Consider the following 20,025-nt stretch of genomic DNA (forward strand, 5'->3'; position numbering starts at 1 on the left):
TGGCTAACATGGTGAAACCCCATCTCTACTAAAAATACAAAAAAAAATTAGCCTAGTGTGGTGGCGGGTGCCTGTAGGGGAACTCGGGAGGCTGAGGCAGGAGAATGGCGTGAACCCAGGAGGTGGCGCTTGCAGTGAGCTGAGATCGCGCCACTGCACTCCAGCCTGGGGGACAGAGCAAGACTCCGTCTCAAAAAAAAAAACAAAAAAAAAATGGGAAACAGCATATAAAAATATTTTGCATTATAGGTAAATTCTGAAGTGACTTGAATAGTTTTGTAAAATAATTAGTTACCTATGAATAAATGTAGATTTTGAAGCACAACATTCCATTGAACTCTATATTTGCCTAGTTACTAATCTGCCATATGAATCGCGACAATAAATTAGACATTTTGCTTTAATTCATATTTCTCATTATGACTGTATCTTGCAAATGAGGCAAAATCAGATGTGGCCAAAAGGTACAATTAGTTTGTTTGCCATGGCTGAGCTATGAGGTTCTCCCAGAGTCTCTGCCCTATTGCAAGGCCATACTTTTTAGCTGCAATTAATTGGGTAACAGATTATTTTCATGTAACTCTTTATTTTCTTTTTTTAAAAAATATTTTCATTACAAATTCTACATTTTCATGTGGAAAATTTCAAAATGTCTGAATACATAGAGATTAAGAAATTGCCGGGGAGGCACAGTGGCTCACGCCTGTAATCCCAGTAATTTAGGAGGCCGAGGCAGGTGGATCATGAGGTCAGGAGATCGAGACCAACCTGGCTAACACGGTGAAACCCCATCTCTAGTAAAAATACAAAAAAAAATTAGCCGGGTGTGGCGATGGGTGCCTGTGGTCCCAGCTACTCAGGAGGCTTAGACAGGAGAATGGCGTGAACCTGGGAGACGGAGCTTGCAGTGAGCCAAGATCGCACCACTGCACTCCAGCCTGGGCGACAGAGCAAGACTCTGTCTCAAAAGAAAGAAAAAAAAGAAATTGCCCAGAATTCTGTAATCCAGAGATATTATTATTATTATTAAAATTTTAATTGCACTTTTTGTTTAAAAAATCTTACTTATTTTTGAGACAAGGTCTCACTGTGTCGCCCCATGCTGGAGTGCAGTGGTGTGATCTCAGCTCACTGCAACCTCTGCCTCCCAGGCTCAAGTGATTCTCCCACCTCAGCCTCCTGAGTAGCTGGGACTACAGGTGTGTGCCACCATGCTCAGCTAATTAATTTTTTTTTCTTTTTCTTTTGTAGAGATGGGATCTCCCTATATTGCCCACGCTAGTCTTGAACTCCTAGGCTCAAGCAATCCTCCTGCCTTGGCTTCCCGAAGTGCTGAGATTACAGGCATGAGCCACTAAACCTGGCCTGCATTTATTTAAAACCTTTTTGCAATTTATCTAGATAATGTGCACACTTTCAGTGATACCATGTATACATTTGTGTGACCTCTTTTCATTTCATCAGCTTTTCTGTATGTATTTATGTATTTCTCAGCTTTCCATGATATATATAGGTAGCCAATTGCATATTATAAATATGTTTTGTTTTGTTTTTTTGATTCTTACGGTCAACTAAATGGCTCTCTTTGGTGTGTTGGTGGGGGAAAGGGAGTGTACCATTAAGTAGTCCATTAATTTATCAAGTTATGGTCAAGTTGAGTAGTCATTAATTTCCTAGAATTTTGGTTTTTCAATTTTTAAGTAGAGGCTGTTTTCATTTTCCTACCTCTAATCACCTAAATTGCAGTGTTTTGGGGACAGAATACCAAACTACTTTGTGATAATTTCTGCCATTAAGAAAAAAGTATTCAAAGGACAGTTCTTACCAGTTTTAGTGAATTAGAAATACTCAGTGGATATGATACACCAGTCTGAACTGACTGGATCAGAATCACCTGGGCGTTTGTTAAAAAATATCCTTCCTGTGATCTCAGCTTGGACCTACTGAATCAGAATCTCTGAGGTGGGAGTGTCTAGCCACATCTGCCATTTTCACAAGCTCCCCAGACCACTGTAATGCTTGGCCAAATAGCATGGATTGAACCACAGCGTGGGAGGACCTTGTTGAATTGAGATTTTGCTGATTTTTTTCCCTCATTGAAGATGAAATATGCATATCCCCTTTCCCTTCAGCTGCTCAGCATACATCTATTGAGATCTTATTATGTGCCAGTCTCTGTGTTAATGCCAGGGAAATAAGGATATACTTGAGTCCTTGCCCTCATGAGACTAGAAGTCGTATGAGAAGAGACTGATGTTTTAAAACTTGAGGAAAAGAAATGAAGCAAAGGTAAAGGGAACTGGACTCTTCTCTTCCCCTAGTGCCTGAACGTACCATGCCAAACTAAAATCCCTCCCCATTCTTCATACCCCAGGATTCCTTCCTCGGGGAGGTACCTGAGCCCTCAAATAAGTTACATGTAGAAACTCCAAGGAAACATTTCTTGTATCAGTCTAGTGCTATTTCTAACCTTAAAGAACTTGAAACACCTTGTGTGCTTTGCTTTTCACAAGTTATTTATTATAGAAAATTCAAAGCATCTACAAAAGAGAACAGCAAAGCAAACCCTATGTACTCATCACCCAGTTTTAACAATTTTTACTTCATAGCTATCTTGTTTCATCTGAGCTCTCACCCTCTCGCCCCACTCTGCATTACTTCTATTCCATCATTTCACATGGAAATATCTGAGCCTAAATCTCTAAAAGAAATGGACTCTTTTTATAGACATAACCACAGCACCACCAGGATCATATCTAAGACATTAACAATCATTCTTTAAGTTATCATCAAATGTGGCATCAGTGTTCATATTACCCCATTGTGTTACAAAATGTCTGTATAGTTTATTAAATCAGGATCCAAATAAGTTATGTTCATTGCAATTGTTGATACATCTCTTAGGTAACTCCATCTCTTAATCTTTTTTTCTTGTGCGTATGTTTGTTGTTGTTGTTGAAGAAATCAGCTTTGTCCTATAGAGTTGTCCGTAGTCTGGATATTGCTGATCATATTCCCATGGTGTCATTTGTATTCCTTATAAGTCGATGGTTAGATCTAGAGATTTGCCCTGTTAAGTACATTTTAGTTACACTTTGGGACATGAGTGTGTCTTCTATGCCAGGTGAAAACTGTTGGTGAGAGGGTGAAGGAGCATAGTAAGGATTGGTGCAAACCTGGCAAATGCATCATGAGTGAGTAGTAGCAGGGAGGAGAGTGAACACTGAGTGCCCGCTGTATATAGCCACACTACTAGGTGCTTTCCGCATGCTTCATATAAATCCAAGTGCCGTGTTGTGTATGGGGGGTTAATTCCATTTCTATATGAGGAAACTCTGGTTCAGAGTTAGAGGAGTCAGGATGGGTACTAGGGCCTGGTATTTCTAAAGTGTGTCATCCTTTTGTACCTATACACATGGGGCCGCAGGACTAGGCAGGCAGTATCAGTGAGTACAATTACACAAAGATGATGAGAGGTGGCCCTTTCATTGGCCTCTGTGTCAGAGTGGAGGGGACAATAGGAAACATAGGCCCTGGTTAGAGGAGCCACTACCGAACTCCAGTCTTGCCATCATGCGGGAATATGGATCCAGTGTTGCCAGATCTTTGAGTTTTTAGCAGAAGCCAAATATCTGAGTGTCTATAGGAAATCTCTAGATCTTAAAATATTAGCTGCTAATTCAGATTTCTAAAAACACAATCTAATGCAGCACTCTGGGCCAAACCGACCAAATCTGCAGTCTGTCACCCCTGTTCAACACCACGTTGCTGGGAAGTATGTCAGCTGCAGACCGGCACTGAAGACCAGAGTTAACTGTCAGAAGTAGATATTGCCCTTGAAATTGGAGAAAGAGACTGTTAAGCAGCTCTTAAAAGACATGAAATGACAATGAAGCAAATCTTCAAAAGGTGAAGGAGCATTTAGACACTTCAAGGAAAGTGTCTGAAGTCTGAACAGATAGAGTGTGACAAAGGGACCGCTTTCATTATGTATCCTTCTCTTGTTCTCACAGTGATTGAGTCCTTGCTGTGTCCCAGGTGGTATTCTGAGCACTTTGTAAGTAGGTACAAGCATTATCTCATTTAAATCTCACTGCAACCCTGGGAAGAATGAACTACCTATCATTATCCCTTTTTTATAAAAGCTTGGAGAAGTGACAGGGCTGAGATTTGAAACTAGGTGGGCTTCAAAGCCTGCTTACTCACTTAATAGCCCATACAGTTATTCTTCCATTACATGGCTCCTCATTCAAGGCATTGAATATTAGGAGCTGGAATTCCCTGACTGTGGAGTCCCAAAGCTTTATGCTCTACTCTCATGAGCTTTTAATGAAACACTTAGTAAAAATCTTTCTTTCTTTTGGCCAGAGCTTGATGAGTCTGAGCTAATTTATATAGATGACTTTCATCAGCTGGCATTTACATCCCAATTTTTAATTAGATAATTCCTTTCCCAAACACTTCACTTATTCCTATTTCAATAGAAGGTTTACAACAGAAAAAATCAATTTATAAATGAGTATCATTTGTCCTATTTTTCAGTTCAGCAGGAGTGACAATCATTAAAAATGAATTTATTAATGAAGAGTATAATAAAATAATTTCTCCTTTGCTTTTCTGGAAGGTGGTAATTCACAGACATTGAATTTAAATGTATTCAGTCTGCTCAGTAAAGGTGGTAGTGTGGAGAATAGGGAAGCCTAGCTGGATATTTGAGTTTCATTCTTTACGTAACTAAAGGCAGTTTGTCATCGGTACTTACAAGACGTGTAATAAACCAATAGCTTATAAAGACAGTTGTTTTCTTAGGCAGCTCAAGGCTTCCTTTTTAATGGGTAAGGTAACTGATGAGGGATACTGTGTGCATCATTGAGATAAAGAGGCAAGGCGGGCTGGCAGTCATGCAAAAGAACCCTTGCCTTGGCTCAGAGCATTCACGCCTTCAATAACTACTCACTGAACTTGAGGACAAAGACCTTTTCTCCCACACAGCTTCCTCCCTCCTCAGCTAGACATTCTGTATGCGGTCTCCTAGTTACGGGAGTACAGTACTCCAGTCCCTCAAGCCTGAACTTGGGCCTCCTGCCACCAGTCAGAGGATGAATGTTGGTACACGCAGCTCCTTTGCAGTAAGCTCCAGGGAAGCACTACTGTCTTGTTCCCAAGAGGAAGTCATGAATCCTGAAAGAAGTTTGTTAAGGAGGACAATGGTGCTTAGAAAGTAAGCTTAGGGATGCTTTACCATAGCCAATGGCACAGTAGCTAAAGCTGGATGGTCTAATACGGTAGCCTCTGGCCACATGTGGCTCTTTAATTTTCTAATTTTTATTTCTAATTGTGGTGAAATGCACATAGCATAAAATTTACCATCTTAATCATTTTTTAACTGTACAGTTCAGAAGTGTTAAAGACATCCATATTGTTGCACAACTGATCTCCAGAGCTTTTTCATCTTGCAAAACTGAAATCTGTACCCAGATTGTAAACAACGCATTCCCTTCTGCCCAGCCCTTGGCAACCACCATTCTACTTTCTATTTCTATGAGTTTTACTATTCTAGGTGCCTTATGTAAGTTTTTTCATGACTGGCTTATCTCACTTAGCCTAATATTGGCTGTTTAATTTGAAATTAATTAAAAATTTGGTTCCTTCATTGCACTAGCCACATTTCAAGTACCAGATAGCCCATCTGGCTGGTGACTACTGTATTGGATGGTGCAGATAGAGACTATTTCCATCACCTCAGAAAATTCTCCTGGACAGCGTTGGTCTGAAGGAAAGCTAGTGGCTCACACTGAGAACCGATTGGAGGAGGGCCTAGGAGAAAAAGTAGCAGATATTTTTTCATGCTCTGCCAACGTAAATAATCTGACTTCTTTTCTCTACCACAAAAATAATACCAGCTACATGATACCTTTACATTTACAACTTCCATCCTTATCCTAAACTTCAGTCTTTAATATCTCCTCTCCTCCCATAGCATGCAACATTAATCAGTTGGAAAACACACAGAACATAAATGTATAGTACAAACTACAGACAAATGCACTTTAAAATACTCTTAACAAGGGCCTCTTAGGAAATGCCTGTCAGCCTACCCATCTATGGGAGTTAAATTGGAGTGTTTCGTTAATTAGAACTGTCAGTGTATTGCTAACCTGGCAAGAATCCTAATGGGTATTTGCCACAAAGAAGCCTTATTCAGCAGACCTGCCCTTTTAGCCTGTTGCTTTTAAGTTTTTTCCTTAAGACTCAGAGTAAGAAATGTTACATCTCAACTTAATACCTGTAGACACTTATATGTGCATGTGTATGTACCCAAACTTGAAATTAGAGTTTCTTGCATCAGTACTTACCCTTACTGTGTGAGATGCATAAATTCTTTCTAAAAATGCTTTTCTAAAAAAACTTGTTCCCATCCACTAAATTGATTCCGTAAACCACAAAAAGGCCACAACATACAGTTAGGAAAACACTGCTTTGGACACACCCGCATCCAGTTTCAGGCCTATAGCGTAACACTGCAACCCCACTCCCATTTCTGGGTCCCCACGGCTCAGAAAGCAGCTTCAGAATTATGCCTCAAAACAAGTACGTTTTTTAAGAAGCCATCAATTATGGCTTTATTTCTGGACAAACTGTTCACTGATTTTAACACCGGTTTAAGTAGAATGTAGTTATGATGGAAAATCCCATATCAAATGCTTATATTCTACTTTTCAAAGCTGAATATAAATAAGTTTTCTCATGTTCTAAGTTTTTGTATTCGTGTATGTGATTGGGAGTTAATTGAATTTTAGACTCTTTTTTTTTTCTTTGTGAAGGAGAATATACATTTCATAATATTGTATGAGGTTATAAAGGAAAAGGAGAAAAATCTTAAAGTCGGCTTCTTGTGTCATGCATGAATAATTTAACAGTTTTTAAGAATCATGTAGGCTGGGCACGGTGGCTCACGCCTGTAATCCCGGTACTTTGGGAGGGCAAGGCAGACGGATCATGATGTCAGGAGTTTGAAAGCAGCCTGGCCAGCATGGTGAAACCCCGTCTCTACTAAAAATACAAAAAATATCCTGGGCATGGTGGTGTGCACCTGTAATCCCAGCTACTCAGGAGGCTGAGGCAGGAGAATTGCTTGAACCCAGGAGGTGGAGGTTGCAGTGAGCCAAGATCACACCACTGCACTCCAGCCTGGGTGACAGAGCAAGACTCTGTCTCAAAAAAAAAAAAAAGAATCATGTAAACAAATATTTAAAATGCATGTTTTATGTAATATATAAATGACGTAACGTCAGATTTTTTTTTTCTTTTTAGTGTGAATATCTGGTATGTTACCCAATATTTTGACAAATAATAGGAAGAGAATTGAATTCCTTTGAACCACTTTCAGAAAGGTTTCATCTCAGGTTCATGAGAGTTCTGGCTTCCAGACTGGCCAGTTTTTATTTTCCCACATGGACAACGGTAGGAGGCCAACTCACTATATGTGTGAAACATAGTAATGAAACTTTGTGTGCTCTCTGAGCAACTCTGAGTTGGGCAGGGTGTAAAAAAGGTAAAAGAAAGTATCAGAGAACAAGGCCAAATAAAAAAATTCATCCTAGCTATAACTCATATAAGAATTTGCCCCTTTTGAAATTTCAGATGTATTAGGATATAGAAGCAGAACTAAAATTTTTCTTTAAAATAAAATTCCTAAATTGCTATTCTCTCCTGGGTTTACTTTAAAAATCATTTCTGGGATTATATCAATAAAATACTTATAGGATATAAGTTGGAAATTAGAGGAAAAGATGAAAAGCAAAGAATATTTCACTGCTGGGCTCCCACTGTTAATATTTTGAGTACATTTCCTGGGCAAGTATTTGGGCATAGTCTTTTTCTACGTATATTTTAAATAATTAAGATAATTTATCTTGCCCCCTCAAATCATTTCTTCATGCAATTAAAAACTCTTCACAAACATATATTTAGGGCTTATAGTGTTCTACCCGATAGATGTAGCAGACATTTTCAGCCAGTTCTCTGATGCTGGACAAGTAAGTTTCAGTTTTTCACCTGTATGAATACCACTATGTGAACACTTATGCATACCCCTTGCCCATATTCCTGATCGCTTCCTTAGGGTAAGTACATAGAAATGAAATTACTTACTCTATTTTCATCATTTCCATCCGCTTTGTGGTTTCCTTCCTATCACAGGCAACTTCTTTGACATTGTCTGTATGCAATTGTCAATCTAAAACCTGGCTTAAAAGCCTTCAGTGATTTACTGTGTATTGTGAAATAGACATCAAAGTCCTTGATGTGACCTTCAAGGCTCAATGTGGACCTGCCCATCTACCCGCCTCTCCAGGCCTCTTCCCTCCTTTCTCTGGACTCAGTTGCATCAGCTTTTTAATTTCTTGGCTCCGTACCTTTTCCCTAGTTGCAGGGCCTTCAGGCCTGCATATCCTCTCTCCGAAGCATTCTCCCTCCATTCACCTGTCTTTTGTGGAATAGAAAGTGAGACCTCTGCTTAGAGGAGGTGGGTGGAGATTTGAAGAAAAGTGAAGGTGTCAAAAATTCATTTAGGAAATAGAGGAATTGGCCAGACAAGTACACAAAGGATTCCCAGATAGTAATGAGGGCCACTCCCATGGTGTTTTCAGAGTCAGGATATCAGATTCGCACCAAGAGAAGTGTAATTGGCATCTAGAACTCTGATCACCTTTAACTTACATAATCTAAGTCAGCCTGGTGAGTTCCGTAGCTGCTTCCTAATGTTTGTTTTCTTCAGTCTTCCAGAAGTGTCCCACCTCCTCTTTGCTAATTCAGTTTATGTGGATGAAAGCACATTTTATCCTTAGAATAAGAGGACTTCACAAATAAGTACTTCTGAGATCACTGGAAGGCTTAATATGAAAATCTTCATTTCTGGGTTTATTTGGGACACTGTATCACTGTTCCGTCCAATGGAGTTTCCACCAGCTACATGTGGCTATTTAAATGAAAATTAATTAAAGTTTTGAATAAAATGGAAAACTCTGCTCCTTCATCGTTCTAACTACACTTCCTAGCTGCCTGAGGCTAGTGGTCACCATATTGAAAATTCTTTTGGAATTTTCTACAGAAAATTTTCTTTTCAGAAAAGTCATCTCTGAAGCTAGTCAGTGCACACATGGTGATTCAGGAAAAATTAATGGACAGTTAGCCTGGGCTAGTTTGCTCCTAGATGTGATGTACAATTTGCTAGTTCATCTAGCTTTTTAATTTTTAAAACAGACGTTGAAACTCTGCTCCCTGCTGGCATTCCCAGTCATTCACAAAATTCAGTGGAAAAGCTGGCCTCCCTTGGCCCACATACCCCTAGGCTTCTGTTGCCTGTATCCTCCTCATGATCATACGACCCAGATGACTTGCTGACTAAGCAGGTGCCTTGGCTGAATAATAGGTGCTTGCCCCAAACCCCGTGGGTTTTATTTATATTCTATAGATAAATCTCATAAATGCATTTTGGTGGATTTCTACCATTTTTAAGGATCAAATAAAGTAAGGTTCTGCTCCTAGGCAAGACACCAGCTCTTTTGAAATGGCCCAATGATGGGGAGAGAGGGAGCATATAAGATACTCGAGGCATCACACAAGAGAAATGCATCCTTTCCCCATCTTATCTTCCTCTGGGTCTGCTTCACTCTATTTGTCTCCACCAGCAATTCCCCCGATGCCCAGATTCTAGTAGCACTCTATAAAGGCATTTGATTTCATAATTATTCTAGGTCTTTCTTGTGCATGCACATTCTTTGTTTATCTCTCTCTACTCCTCCAGTCTGAAGATAAAGCCGTTTTTGTGAAAATGGGAAAGGTTAAGGGGAGAAAGAACTGGAGCCTCTTTATCTTTCTGGCTTTTCTTTCCCAGAGGGAAGGGGTGATATTTTACTGAGCTAGGAGGGAATTATTTTCAGAATTGTGGGGGGTCCCCCATTTCTCTGCACTCTGGGGAGGGGCCTACCATAAACAATGCAGGGAAGAGCTCTTGAGTGTGCATATAGACATTAACCTGAAGTAGACTGGATATAGAAATAGCAATACAGTCCCGTACAAAGAGGTTTCTAAACATAGAATATTGATGACTCTGCAATTTGATAATTGCTCTAATTAGGAATGAGGCAAGTAGATTTTGATTGGTTTGCTTAACAGAAAATTTTAGATACAGCTATGTTTTAACCGTCAAACCCAAAATAAAGTTGCTTTGTTTTTTTTTTGTTTTTTTTTTTGAGACAGGGTCTCACTCTGTGCCCAGGCTGGAGTGCAGGGGTGTGATCTCCACTCACTGCAGCCTCAGCCTCAACCTCTCCAGGCTCAAATGATTCTCCCACCTCAGCCTCCCAAGTAGCTGGGACTACAGGTGCACGTCACCACACCCGGCTAATTTTTGTATTTTTTGTAGACACAGGGTCTCTCCATGTTGCCCAGGCTGGTCTCAAACTTCTAGGCTCAAGTGATCTGCCTGCCTTGGCCTCCCAAAGTGCTGGGATTACCGACATGAGCCACCACACCCAGCCAGCAAATAAAGTATCCTATACTTATGCAGCCTCCACAGTTTGCATAATATCTTCTCAAGCATCATTTTGTTTGATACTCATGATAAACCTGTGGGCTAGGGCAAAACATTTGCAAAAGGGAAACCTAGGCTCAGAGAGGTGAAGTAACTTAAGCAGGTCACACAGCTAGTGGGTGGTGGAGCTGAGTTTTGAATCCCATTCTAGTGCTTCTCTGAAAACATTGCTTTACTTCTCACTTATATTTCAGACTTGTAAAATAAAACACATGGAAGTTGGATAATTGATGATACAAATACAATAGCTGGTACACTAGATAATGTTTCTTGAGTACCTGTAATGCCAGGGGTTGGGGAAAGTGCTACTATGGTTGGATGGCATGAGTCCTGCCTTCAGGGAGCTTTCTTTGAAACAGGTAAAGAAATATACAAGCAACAAATGTACATTATTTTAGAACAAAATGGATGTATTAGTGCTTGTGGATGCTGAATAAATGAGAGTCCTTTATAGAAGTCTTTATGAGAGAAAGGGGTTTTGAATCAGATCCTGAAGGATATGTACAAAGACTAAGGGAAGGGCATTCAAACCAGGTGCAGAGGCATGGTGGGAGAAAAGAGAGATGTTAGAGAGTCAGCTTCATTATGGTGGACTATTAATAAACAGGAAAAGAACACTTGTTTATCACTTATTTAAAATCTGCTCTGCATAAGACATAGTGTAAAGCTGCGGTTACAGCGGTGTGCAAAAGAGAAAGGTCCTTGCTTTCATATTGCTTAATTTTGCTGGGAGAGACTAAATGTTGATTGTTGGTAATAAAATAAACAAGCATTTCAGATGATGATAATTACTTTGAAGGAAAAGGACAGGATCCTGTGAGAGTGTATAGTACAGCAACACAAATTAGAGTACTAGAGTGATATTTGAGCTGGTATGAGAAAGAGCAGGAGTTAACCAGGCAGATAGTTTTGGCACAGGAAGCAGGGAAGGGAATGGTTAGGACAAAGGGTGGAACATGTGCAGAGGTCTGGCGGGCACTGGAAGAACTAGAAAAAGGCCTGTGTGCCGGCATTGCGAGAGTGGAGGGGTGAGTGGTAGAAGATGGGGCTTGGAAGGGGGAACAAACTTCATCATATTTTGGTCTTTATTCCAAAAGCCTTGGGAAACTGCTGAAGTATTTTAAGCAGGAATGACGTGATCAAATCTTCCTTCTAAAAGGATCACTTTGGCTGCAGTGTGGAGAATGTTTTGGAGTGGGGAGTAATAGAGGTTTTGAAGCAACCCCTCAGGAGGTTACCATAGTGGTCCAGGCTGGAGATGATAGTGGCTTGGTGCAGGGTGGTGGCAGTGGAGGTGGAGAGGAGTGGGAGGTTTCCATAGAGATTTAGGAGACAGAATGTACAGTACTTGGTGACATATTAGATAATGGAGAAGCAAATGGCAAGGATGGTTACCTTGGCTACCAAGATAAAGAACCTTGAAAAGGGAAGAAGATGAAATCAGCTTCAGATATCAGGCAGGCAGTTGGGTCTGTAGGTCAGAGGCTTAAGATGAGAACCCAGCTGCAATTAAATGTATAAGTCATCAGCGTGTAACTGACAAGGGAATCGCTGAGCATGGATGCATTTTCCCAGATAGAAAAGAGCATTAAATGAGGAAAGAAGGATGAAGCAGTGAGAATGTGCACTGGCCAGGTAGAACAAGCCAGTCCAGGAGCAGCTGGGGAGGTGGACAGAAAACCAAAAGGTGTTGGAGTGTTACGTCGTCGAGGTGGAATAAAACTACTGAAAACAACAAAGCAGGGTATCTTTCAATTGATCTCTAGACCCATTTCCTCATCACACCCCAAATCTGTTATGTGGTGGCTATGCATCTCTGGATCTGAGACACTTGTGTAGTTAGTATTAAGGTATGTTTATTTATTATTTTATTACTGTGAACAGATTGCAGTGTGTGTATGTGTGGTGTGTGTCTGTGTCTTCTGCCTAAAACAATAACCTCCTTTCCTTTCTCCCACGTCACTGCACTTTTGGCTGCCGCCGTGGTTTGTTGCAAATCTGAGCTCATTTAATCCCACAGAGTATTAAACAATATCTGGTCTTGGTGGCTCTGTCATTCCACTGCAGGCGCCCCACCTTCATTTGCCAGCTGGGATCTTTTAATGAGCTAGCTGTGCACAGTTGAATAGTAAAACCCTTTTAGCTGGTGAAATATGTTTGAAGAACTCACCGTTGCAATGTTCCATGTGAGGCCTACTTCCACTCTCGCTGGCATTCTCTTTTCAGGATGGCTGCAGCTCCTCCAAGTTACTGTTTTGTGGCCTTCCCTCCACGTGCTAAGGATGGTCTGGTGGTATTTGGGAAAAATTCAGCCCGACCCAGAGATGAAGTGCAAGAGGTTGTGTATTTCTCGGCTGCTGATCACGAACAGGAGAGCAAGGTTGAGGTACGTCGTGCATTGCAGTCTCGTGAGTAACACTTACTCTCTTTTCTCTTTTCTTGGAAGCTTGCTCACAAGTCAGAGCTGTCATGTCAGTTCTGCTGATTCCTGTTTCCATGCAGGTTTGCTCATAGCCTTGAAAACAAGGTCATGGGAGAGCTCTATGCTCATTGCTATGGCCGTTGTTTTGTAATTAAGTAAAATATGTACATAGTTCTGAAGTGAAATCTAAAAAACAAGATTTATTCACAGAAGTCTGACTTCTATCCTTGTCCCCTTTACTCCATGATCTTTTCCCCTATAGGTAATCAAGTTTTGGAAGATCTTGGTTTATCCTTCCATTTGCAAAATTACACATATATATGTAATAAATCACATACACAGGTGTGTGTTCATCCTGGTCCCTTTCCTCCTTTCTTTGATTAACAGCAGCATGCCATGTATACTTTTCTCTACTTTGCATTTTGTTTCATTTTTATTTTACTATTTTATTTTCTTCAATCAGCTTTCTAAGGTTGAATCTCTACTTTGTATTTTTCAACTTAAAACATATTCTGGAGATCACTCCCTACAGTACATGCAGCTCATAATTCCTCATTTAGAACTGCGTGGTGTTTCATTCTATGGATGTTATCATAGTTAACCAGCCCCATATTGCTGCTGGACATTTGGGTTGTTTTCAGTCTATTGCTATTACAAACAACACTGAAGTGGATAACAGCCTTATGCATCTGTCCTAGTGTCTGGCCTCAGTTTATATATTTTTATCATGATAAAACATTATCCATTCTTATTTTGAGTCTTTTAAAATACTATTTTGTCAGTATTTCTTTGGGATAGATGCCTATAAATGAAATTGCTGGGTCACAGGTAAATAAAAATGTAGTTTTATTAAATATTATCAAATTTCCTTCCATAGGTGGTGTACCATTTTGCGTTTGCATCAGCACTGTATGACAATGCTTGTTTCTTCATATTCCCAGAATGTGTTGTCAAACTTTCACAATGGCTATTTTATGTTAATTGTACTTTCTGCCATTTTACTAAATTCTTTTATTGGTTGTGTCAACTTTTATCATTGATTCTCTTGGGGTTTCCAGGTATATTGTTATATCACCCGCACATAGAGACTGTTTAGTTGTTCTTCTGTCTTTAATTGTTTTCTTGTTTTATTGCTTTGGCTTATATCTCAGGTTTTATGTTAAGTAGTAGTTGAAATAGTGGTTGTCCTTGGCTCTGCACCTGACCTGAGTGGGGCTGTCTCTAGTGCTTCCCTATTAAGTAAGCTGGTGATTTTGGGATTGAGATTTATGTAGTTTTATGTGCCATTGTACCTGGGTTATGTTAAAAAGTATACATAAGCCGGGTACAGTGACACATGCCTGTAGTCCCAGATACCCTGGAGGCTGAAGTGGGAGGATCACTTGAGCCCAGGAAGTTGAGAGTAGCCTGGACAACATGGTAAGACCCCATCTCTTTAAAAAAAAAAAAAAAAAGTATACATGAATTTCTATTTTGAGTATTTCTAAAAATAACAACTCAGGAATAGATATTAAATTTTGTTAGATATCTTTTCAGTACTTATGGAGATAATCACTTATTTTTTTCTTTATATTTATGTGATAAATTGAACCATCTTTGCATTCAGGGCATAACCTTCTTGGTTATGTTTTATTTATAAGTATATTTACCTGTGTGTGTTTCTCTGTGTGTGTGTGTTTAGATGGTAATTTGAAATGAAAATCTGCAGAAAATAAATTAGGGCTAGTAAATGAAGAAGCTCTTTTCACTGCATAACCTCTATTCTTTGGTGCTCTGTGCTTCACAAAATAAACTGATTTTTCTGATGTTTGTGCTTGGTTTCAAATAGGCATTCATCAATTTGTATTTTCCTTTTTTTTTTCTTAAACTCTTCCATTACGTCCAATGTGTATTTTATTTTCTTATCTAAATCTTAAATCACTGGCTCTGTTTCAGTTCTTTAAAAGCAGTAATCGGCACCAAAGAGGAACAGAACTCTATGAGGGGCTGCTTATTTTACATGAATTTAACAAAGGCACTGAAATGAGCAGGCAAGTGGGCAGGACTTCACATGGGCTGTCTGGATGGTCTGGTGGCAGACTGTCTCCTACTGGGCTTTCACCAGACCCACTTTCCTCTCTTACTGAGCCACTAACTTAATAAAAACCCCTGAAACTTTAGTGAGACTTTCCTTTCCTACAGGTGAAGAAGAGTGCTAGGTTCCCTGGTGAGCATGTTAGGTTTTAAAGGGGTGGTTATTCATCAGTGAGTGAATGTCCACGTTATTTGGGTCCAAATGTTTCTCTCTTTTCCTGGAATAGAGTGGACTCAGTGTGGATAAAGTTTGCTGGTTTGAGTTGTTACTGACCTTCCCTGTCTGTCCTTCCTGAACATTTCTACCCTTTTTTTCCCGAGAGACATACAAACTAAAATAATCTTTGATTTTCACATGGGCAGATTTAAGTTCCCAAAGGTGGCTGCACCAAATCCCATCCCACGTGCCCTTCTTCCGGTGCGAAGGGCACTCCTCCCATGAAGAGGGAAAGGTGAGTCTACGCCCTTCACTCTCACTGTGAATCTTTGAGGGCTTGTGATTGCTCTGACCAGTGGAGCATGGTGGAAGTGATGCTATGTGACTTCCAGGGCTGGGCCATAAAAGGATACAGCCTCTCTCTCTCTCTCTCTTTCCTCTCTCTCTCTCTCTTGCTACTCTCTCTCTTGTTCCTCGGTCTCTCAGATGATCCCAGGCCCCAGACACTGGAGTGGAGACACATTATCCCTGCTATTTGCTGTTCAAATCCATGAGCATTAAAAAAGGTGTTTTATACCACTAAATTTTGGGGTAATTTGTTAAGTAGCCATAGTAACTTCAAAAATCACACAAGACAATTTATAAACATGTCTGAAATGAATATTTCAAAACATTTTGTTTTCTTTTTTGGAGGATAGGCTACTTAACTCTTACTTTACTCTCATGGTTACAATTATTTTAAGGGCGAGGCTAGATTTCTTTTGCTAGTTAACAATGGTTTATGATTACTCAGATATATTTAGGTTAAATCCTATCCCCTTCCATAAGTACAGTGTGATATATACCATAATTAGCCTCTAAGGCAGCTCTGACCTCTCTTCTGAGTTCCATACCTGTGTTTTGAGCTTCCTCTTTGCATTCCCACTTGCATATTCTGCAGGTGAAATAACCTCACAGGTAAGAAAGCAAATTCATTTCCCCCAGCTCATATATCCCTGTTGCTCTAACAGCACCATTGTCGGCCACGTTTATGCTAGAAGCCCACAGGAAACATTGACCCTCACTTCCCCCTGCCCCCATCCCCAGTGCACAGGGACAGCTGTCACTGAGTCCCGCTGCCCCCTCTCTTGTGTGTCCATCTCCTCCCCGCTGCCCCTGACTCGTTCAGACTGAGTCCATCTCTCTTCTGCTACAATCTTATTCGTCCCTGGGTCTCTTTCTCCTGTTTCTTCTCCCTACAGGGTTACCAAAATTTTCTTCCCAGAACATAGCTCTATCACTCCCTTGCTGAAAAGTGTTTCGTATTGTTTAAAGGATGAGAGTCCAAGCTGATTTGTGTGCCATTCAGAACTCTTCCCAACTGGCAGCCTGCTCACTTTTCCTTTCTTTTATTCTCTTTCTTTCTTTTCTATTTTAAATTAATAGACTATTTTTAGAGCAGTTTTATGTTTACAGAAAAATGAACGGAAGGCACAGAGTTCCTAAACAGCCCCTTACCCTGCCCCCAGTTTCCCCTGCTAGTAACGTCTGGCATCAGTGTGGTACATTTGCTACAATTGATGGGCCAGTATTGACACAGTATATATATATTTTGTTTTTTGAGACAGACTCTAGCTTTGTCACCCAGGCTAGAGTGCAGTGGCATGATCTCGGCTCACTGCAACCTCCAGCTCCCGGGTTCAAGCAATGCTCTTGCTTCAGCCTTCCAAATAGCTGGGATTACAGGTGCCCACCATCATGCCCGGCTAATTTTTGTATTTTTAGTAGAAACGGGATTTCACCATGTTGACCAGGCTGTCTTGAACTCCTGACCTCAAGTGATCCACCCGCCTTGGCCTCCCAAAGTGCTGGGATTATGGGTGTGAGCCATTGAGCCCGGCCTGATACAGTATTATTAACTAAAGTTCATAGTTTATACTCTTTGTGTTGTATATCCTGTGGGTGTACCTATATGTATAATGACAAACCATTGTAGACTCATAGAGAATACTTTTGCTACCCTAGAGGTTCTGTGCTCCACCAATTCACCCACCTACCCTAGCCCCCAGAAATCACTGATCTTACTGTGTCCATGCTTTTGCCTTTCCTAAAATGTCACATAGTTGGAATCATTCAGTGTGTAGCCTTTTCAGATTGGCTTTTTTAACTTAGTAATGTGCATTTAAGGTTTCTTCCTGTCTTTTCCAAGCTTGATGACGCATTTCTTTTTATCACTGAACAGTATTCCATTGTCTGGATATACCAGGTTATTTTTCCATTCACCCATTGAAGGACATCTTAGTTCATTCTAAAGTTTGGCAATTATGAACATAGCTGTTATAAATATTTGTGTGCAGTCTTTTGTGTAGACATAAGTTTTTAACTCATTTAGCTAAAGACATTTTAAAATGCAGTTTTTCATTTTGAATAGGTAATCATATATTTATGTGGTTCAAAGATTGAATGATATTTAAAAGGTTCACAGTAAGAAGTCTTCCTCCCTTGTCTCCATCCTGTATAACTCTTTTTATTAATTTCATGCATATCCTTCCAGTATTTTATGCAAACACACACAAAACTGAATATCTGGCCTTATATTCTATTTTTTTGTGTGAATGCAGCACCTTACGTACACTACTATTAAACATGATTTTTAGGCCAGGCGCGGTGGCTCAAGCCTGTAATCCCAGCACTTTGGGAGGCCAAGACGGGCGGATCACGAGGTCAGGAGATCGAGACCATCCTGGCTAATACGGTGAAACCCTGTCTCTACTTCAAAATACAAAAAACTAGCCGGGCGACGAGGCGGGCGCCTGTAGTCCCAGCTACTCGGGAGGCTGAGGCAGGAGAATGGCGTAAACCCGGGAGGCGGAGCTTGCAGTGAGCTGAGATCCGGCCACTGCACTCCAGCCTGGGTGGCAGAGCAAGACTCCGTCTCAAAAAAAAAAAAAACAAAAAAAAAAACATGATTTTTAAATATGTAACTTTGAACTTACAGAAAAGATCTGCACTTTCCTATTTTCACTTAATAACATTTTCTAAAGATTTTTCCATATCTAGAGATTGTCCTTATTTTTTTCTTACAGGTACATAGTAATCTGTTGTGAAGATATACCGTAGTTTATTTAATTAGTGCTCTGTTGGTGGATGCTTGGGTTCTTTCCAGTATGTTGCTAGTCCAGAAAGTGCAGCTGTGAAGAACCTTGTACCTAAGTCATTTTGTGCATGTATAGAGATAGCCATTGGATGTACTTCCAAATGTAGCATCATTGGGTCATAGGGTAAAGCTTTTATAAGAATTGACGTCCATAAGTGTTGTATGATTTCCTGCTTACTTTTCTATTCTCATTCTTAGCTGAGCCCTCTCAGCTTGTACTCTAGGCCCCAGCTACACTGAACTGCTTGCCATTTCTTGAGCAAATAACACACTTGCCATTTTTCTGTGCTTTTGCTCTTTCTGTCCTTTGCTGAGAAGATCCTTCTTCTCCCTTCCTCTCATCTACTTGGTAGACTTCTGTTTATCCTTCCAGGCCTCAACACCAATATCCCCTCCTCCCTTTAACCTGACACTCCTCTATGCATGTCAGTTGAAATTTACAACCACCTGAAACTAGGAGGATGAGTTCTGGCCGGGGAGAGAGGGGTCCTAGGTTTGTGTTTTGCTCCCTTTATAGGGTCTTGGGCCTTTGAGCCTCTCCCGAAACTCAGTTTCCTTATTTACCAGATAGAGATCATAATACTTCCCTCTGCCTGCATTACAGGCTTTAGTGAGACACGTGTGAGCTGATGCATGAAAGCACTTTGTAAAGCTTTAAGGAGAACATTGGGAAGAAGGATTTTTTTTTGTTTTTTTAAAGAATGAACTCATGTTGAGAATTGCTGTGACTCCGGGTCTCAGTTCCAAAACTATCTTTGGCACATCACATACTACTGAATCTGCTTTTCAAACTTACTCTTACCCCTTTAGTTCCCTACAGTTACATCTGTCTCCATCTCCTATACTTGTCCCAAGTACAGAATGATGGGTTCTTTCCATATTTAGGTCTAGGAGCCACAATTACTATCACGTAACTTTTATACAAGCAACTATTAAAATACAGACTTTTAAACTATGAAGAGTAAGAACTTTTCTTAAAAACCCATCTATTCTTCAGCCATTTCATGACATTTTATTTTATTTTATTTTATTTTATTTTATATATTTTATTTTATGTTTGAGACAGAGTCTCACTCTGTCACCCAGGCTGGAGTGCAGTGGCACAATCTCAGTTCACTGCAACCTCTGCCTCCTGGGTTCAAGCGATTCTCCTGCCTCAGCCTCCCAAGTAGCTGAGATTACAGGCATGTACCACCATAGCCAGCTGTTTTTTGTATTTTTGCTAGAGACAGGGTTTCATCATGTTGGCCAGGCTGGTCTCAAACTCCTGAGCTCAAGTGATCCATCCACTTCGGCCTCCCAAAGCATTGGGATTACAGGTGTGAGCCTTCACGCCCAGCCCAGTTCATGACATTTTAAACACATATCCTGAGGTTTCCCTAGAAACCTCATACTTGAGTGTTGAGGTCCCAGGAAATAATTTTCTAAGAATATAACCCTCTATTTTATAATTTAGTATGTAATAATTTAATTACATAAATCATTTAATAATTATATAATTTAATTACATATACATAATTATATTATTTAATAATTATATTGTTTAATAATTATATGAAACCAATTACATAATAGATGGTTATATTTTCAGAAAATGATTTCCTGGGACCTCAACACTCTCAAGTATGAGGTTTCTAGGG

At 40.1% G+C, this 20,025-nt stretch overlaps 1 protein-coding gene across 3 annotated transcripts in view; it reads left to right on the plus strand.

Moving 5' to 3' along the window:
- SCRN1 (secernin 1) overlaps window positions 1-20,025 on the plus strand; it is a 70,740-nt gene that overhangs the window by 10,106 nt on the left and 40,609 nt on the right. Inside the window, exons 1-2 of one of the 3 annotated variants that reach the window (XM_017861354.1) lie at window positions 12,045-12,447; window positions 12,824-12,983. In XM_017861354.1, the coding sequence (XP_017716843.1) occupies window positions 12,825-12,983 (159 nt within the window). In that variant the 5' untranslated portion in view covers window positions 12,045-12,447; window position 12,824. Of the gene's footprint in view, window positions 1-12,044; window positions 12,448-12,823; window positions 13,006-20,025 lie in introns of those variants that run through there. The other 2 variants (XM_017861355.1, XM_017861353.1) reach the window with 2 other exon arrangements.

Source organism: Rhinopithecus bieti, unplaced genomic scaffold (assembly GCF_001698545.2).
Source record: "Rhinopithecus bieti isolate Rb0 unplaced genomic scaffold, ASM169854v2 scaffold_61709, whole genome shotgun sequence".
NCBI lineage: Eukaryota > Metazoa > Chordata > Mammalia > Primates > Cercopithecidae > Rhinopithecus > Rhinopithecus bieti.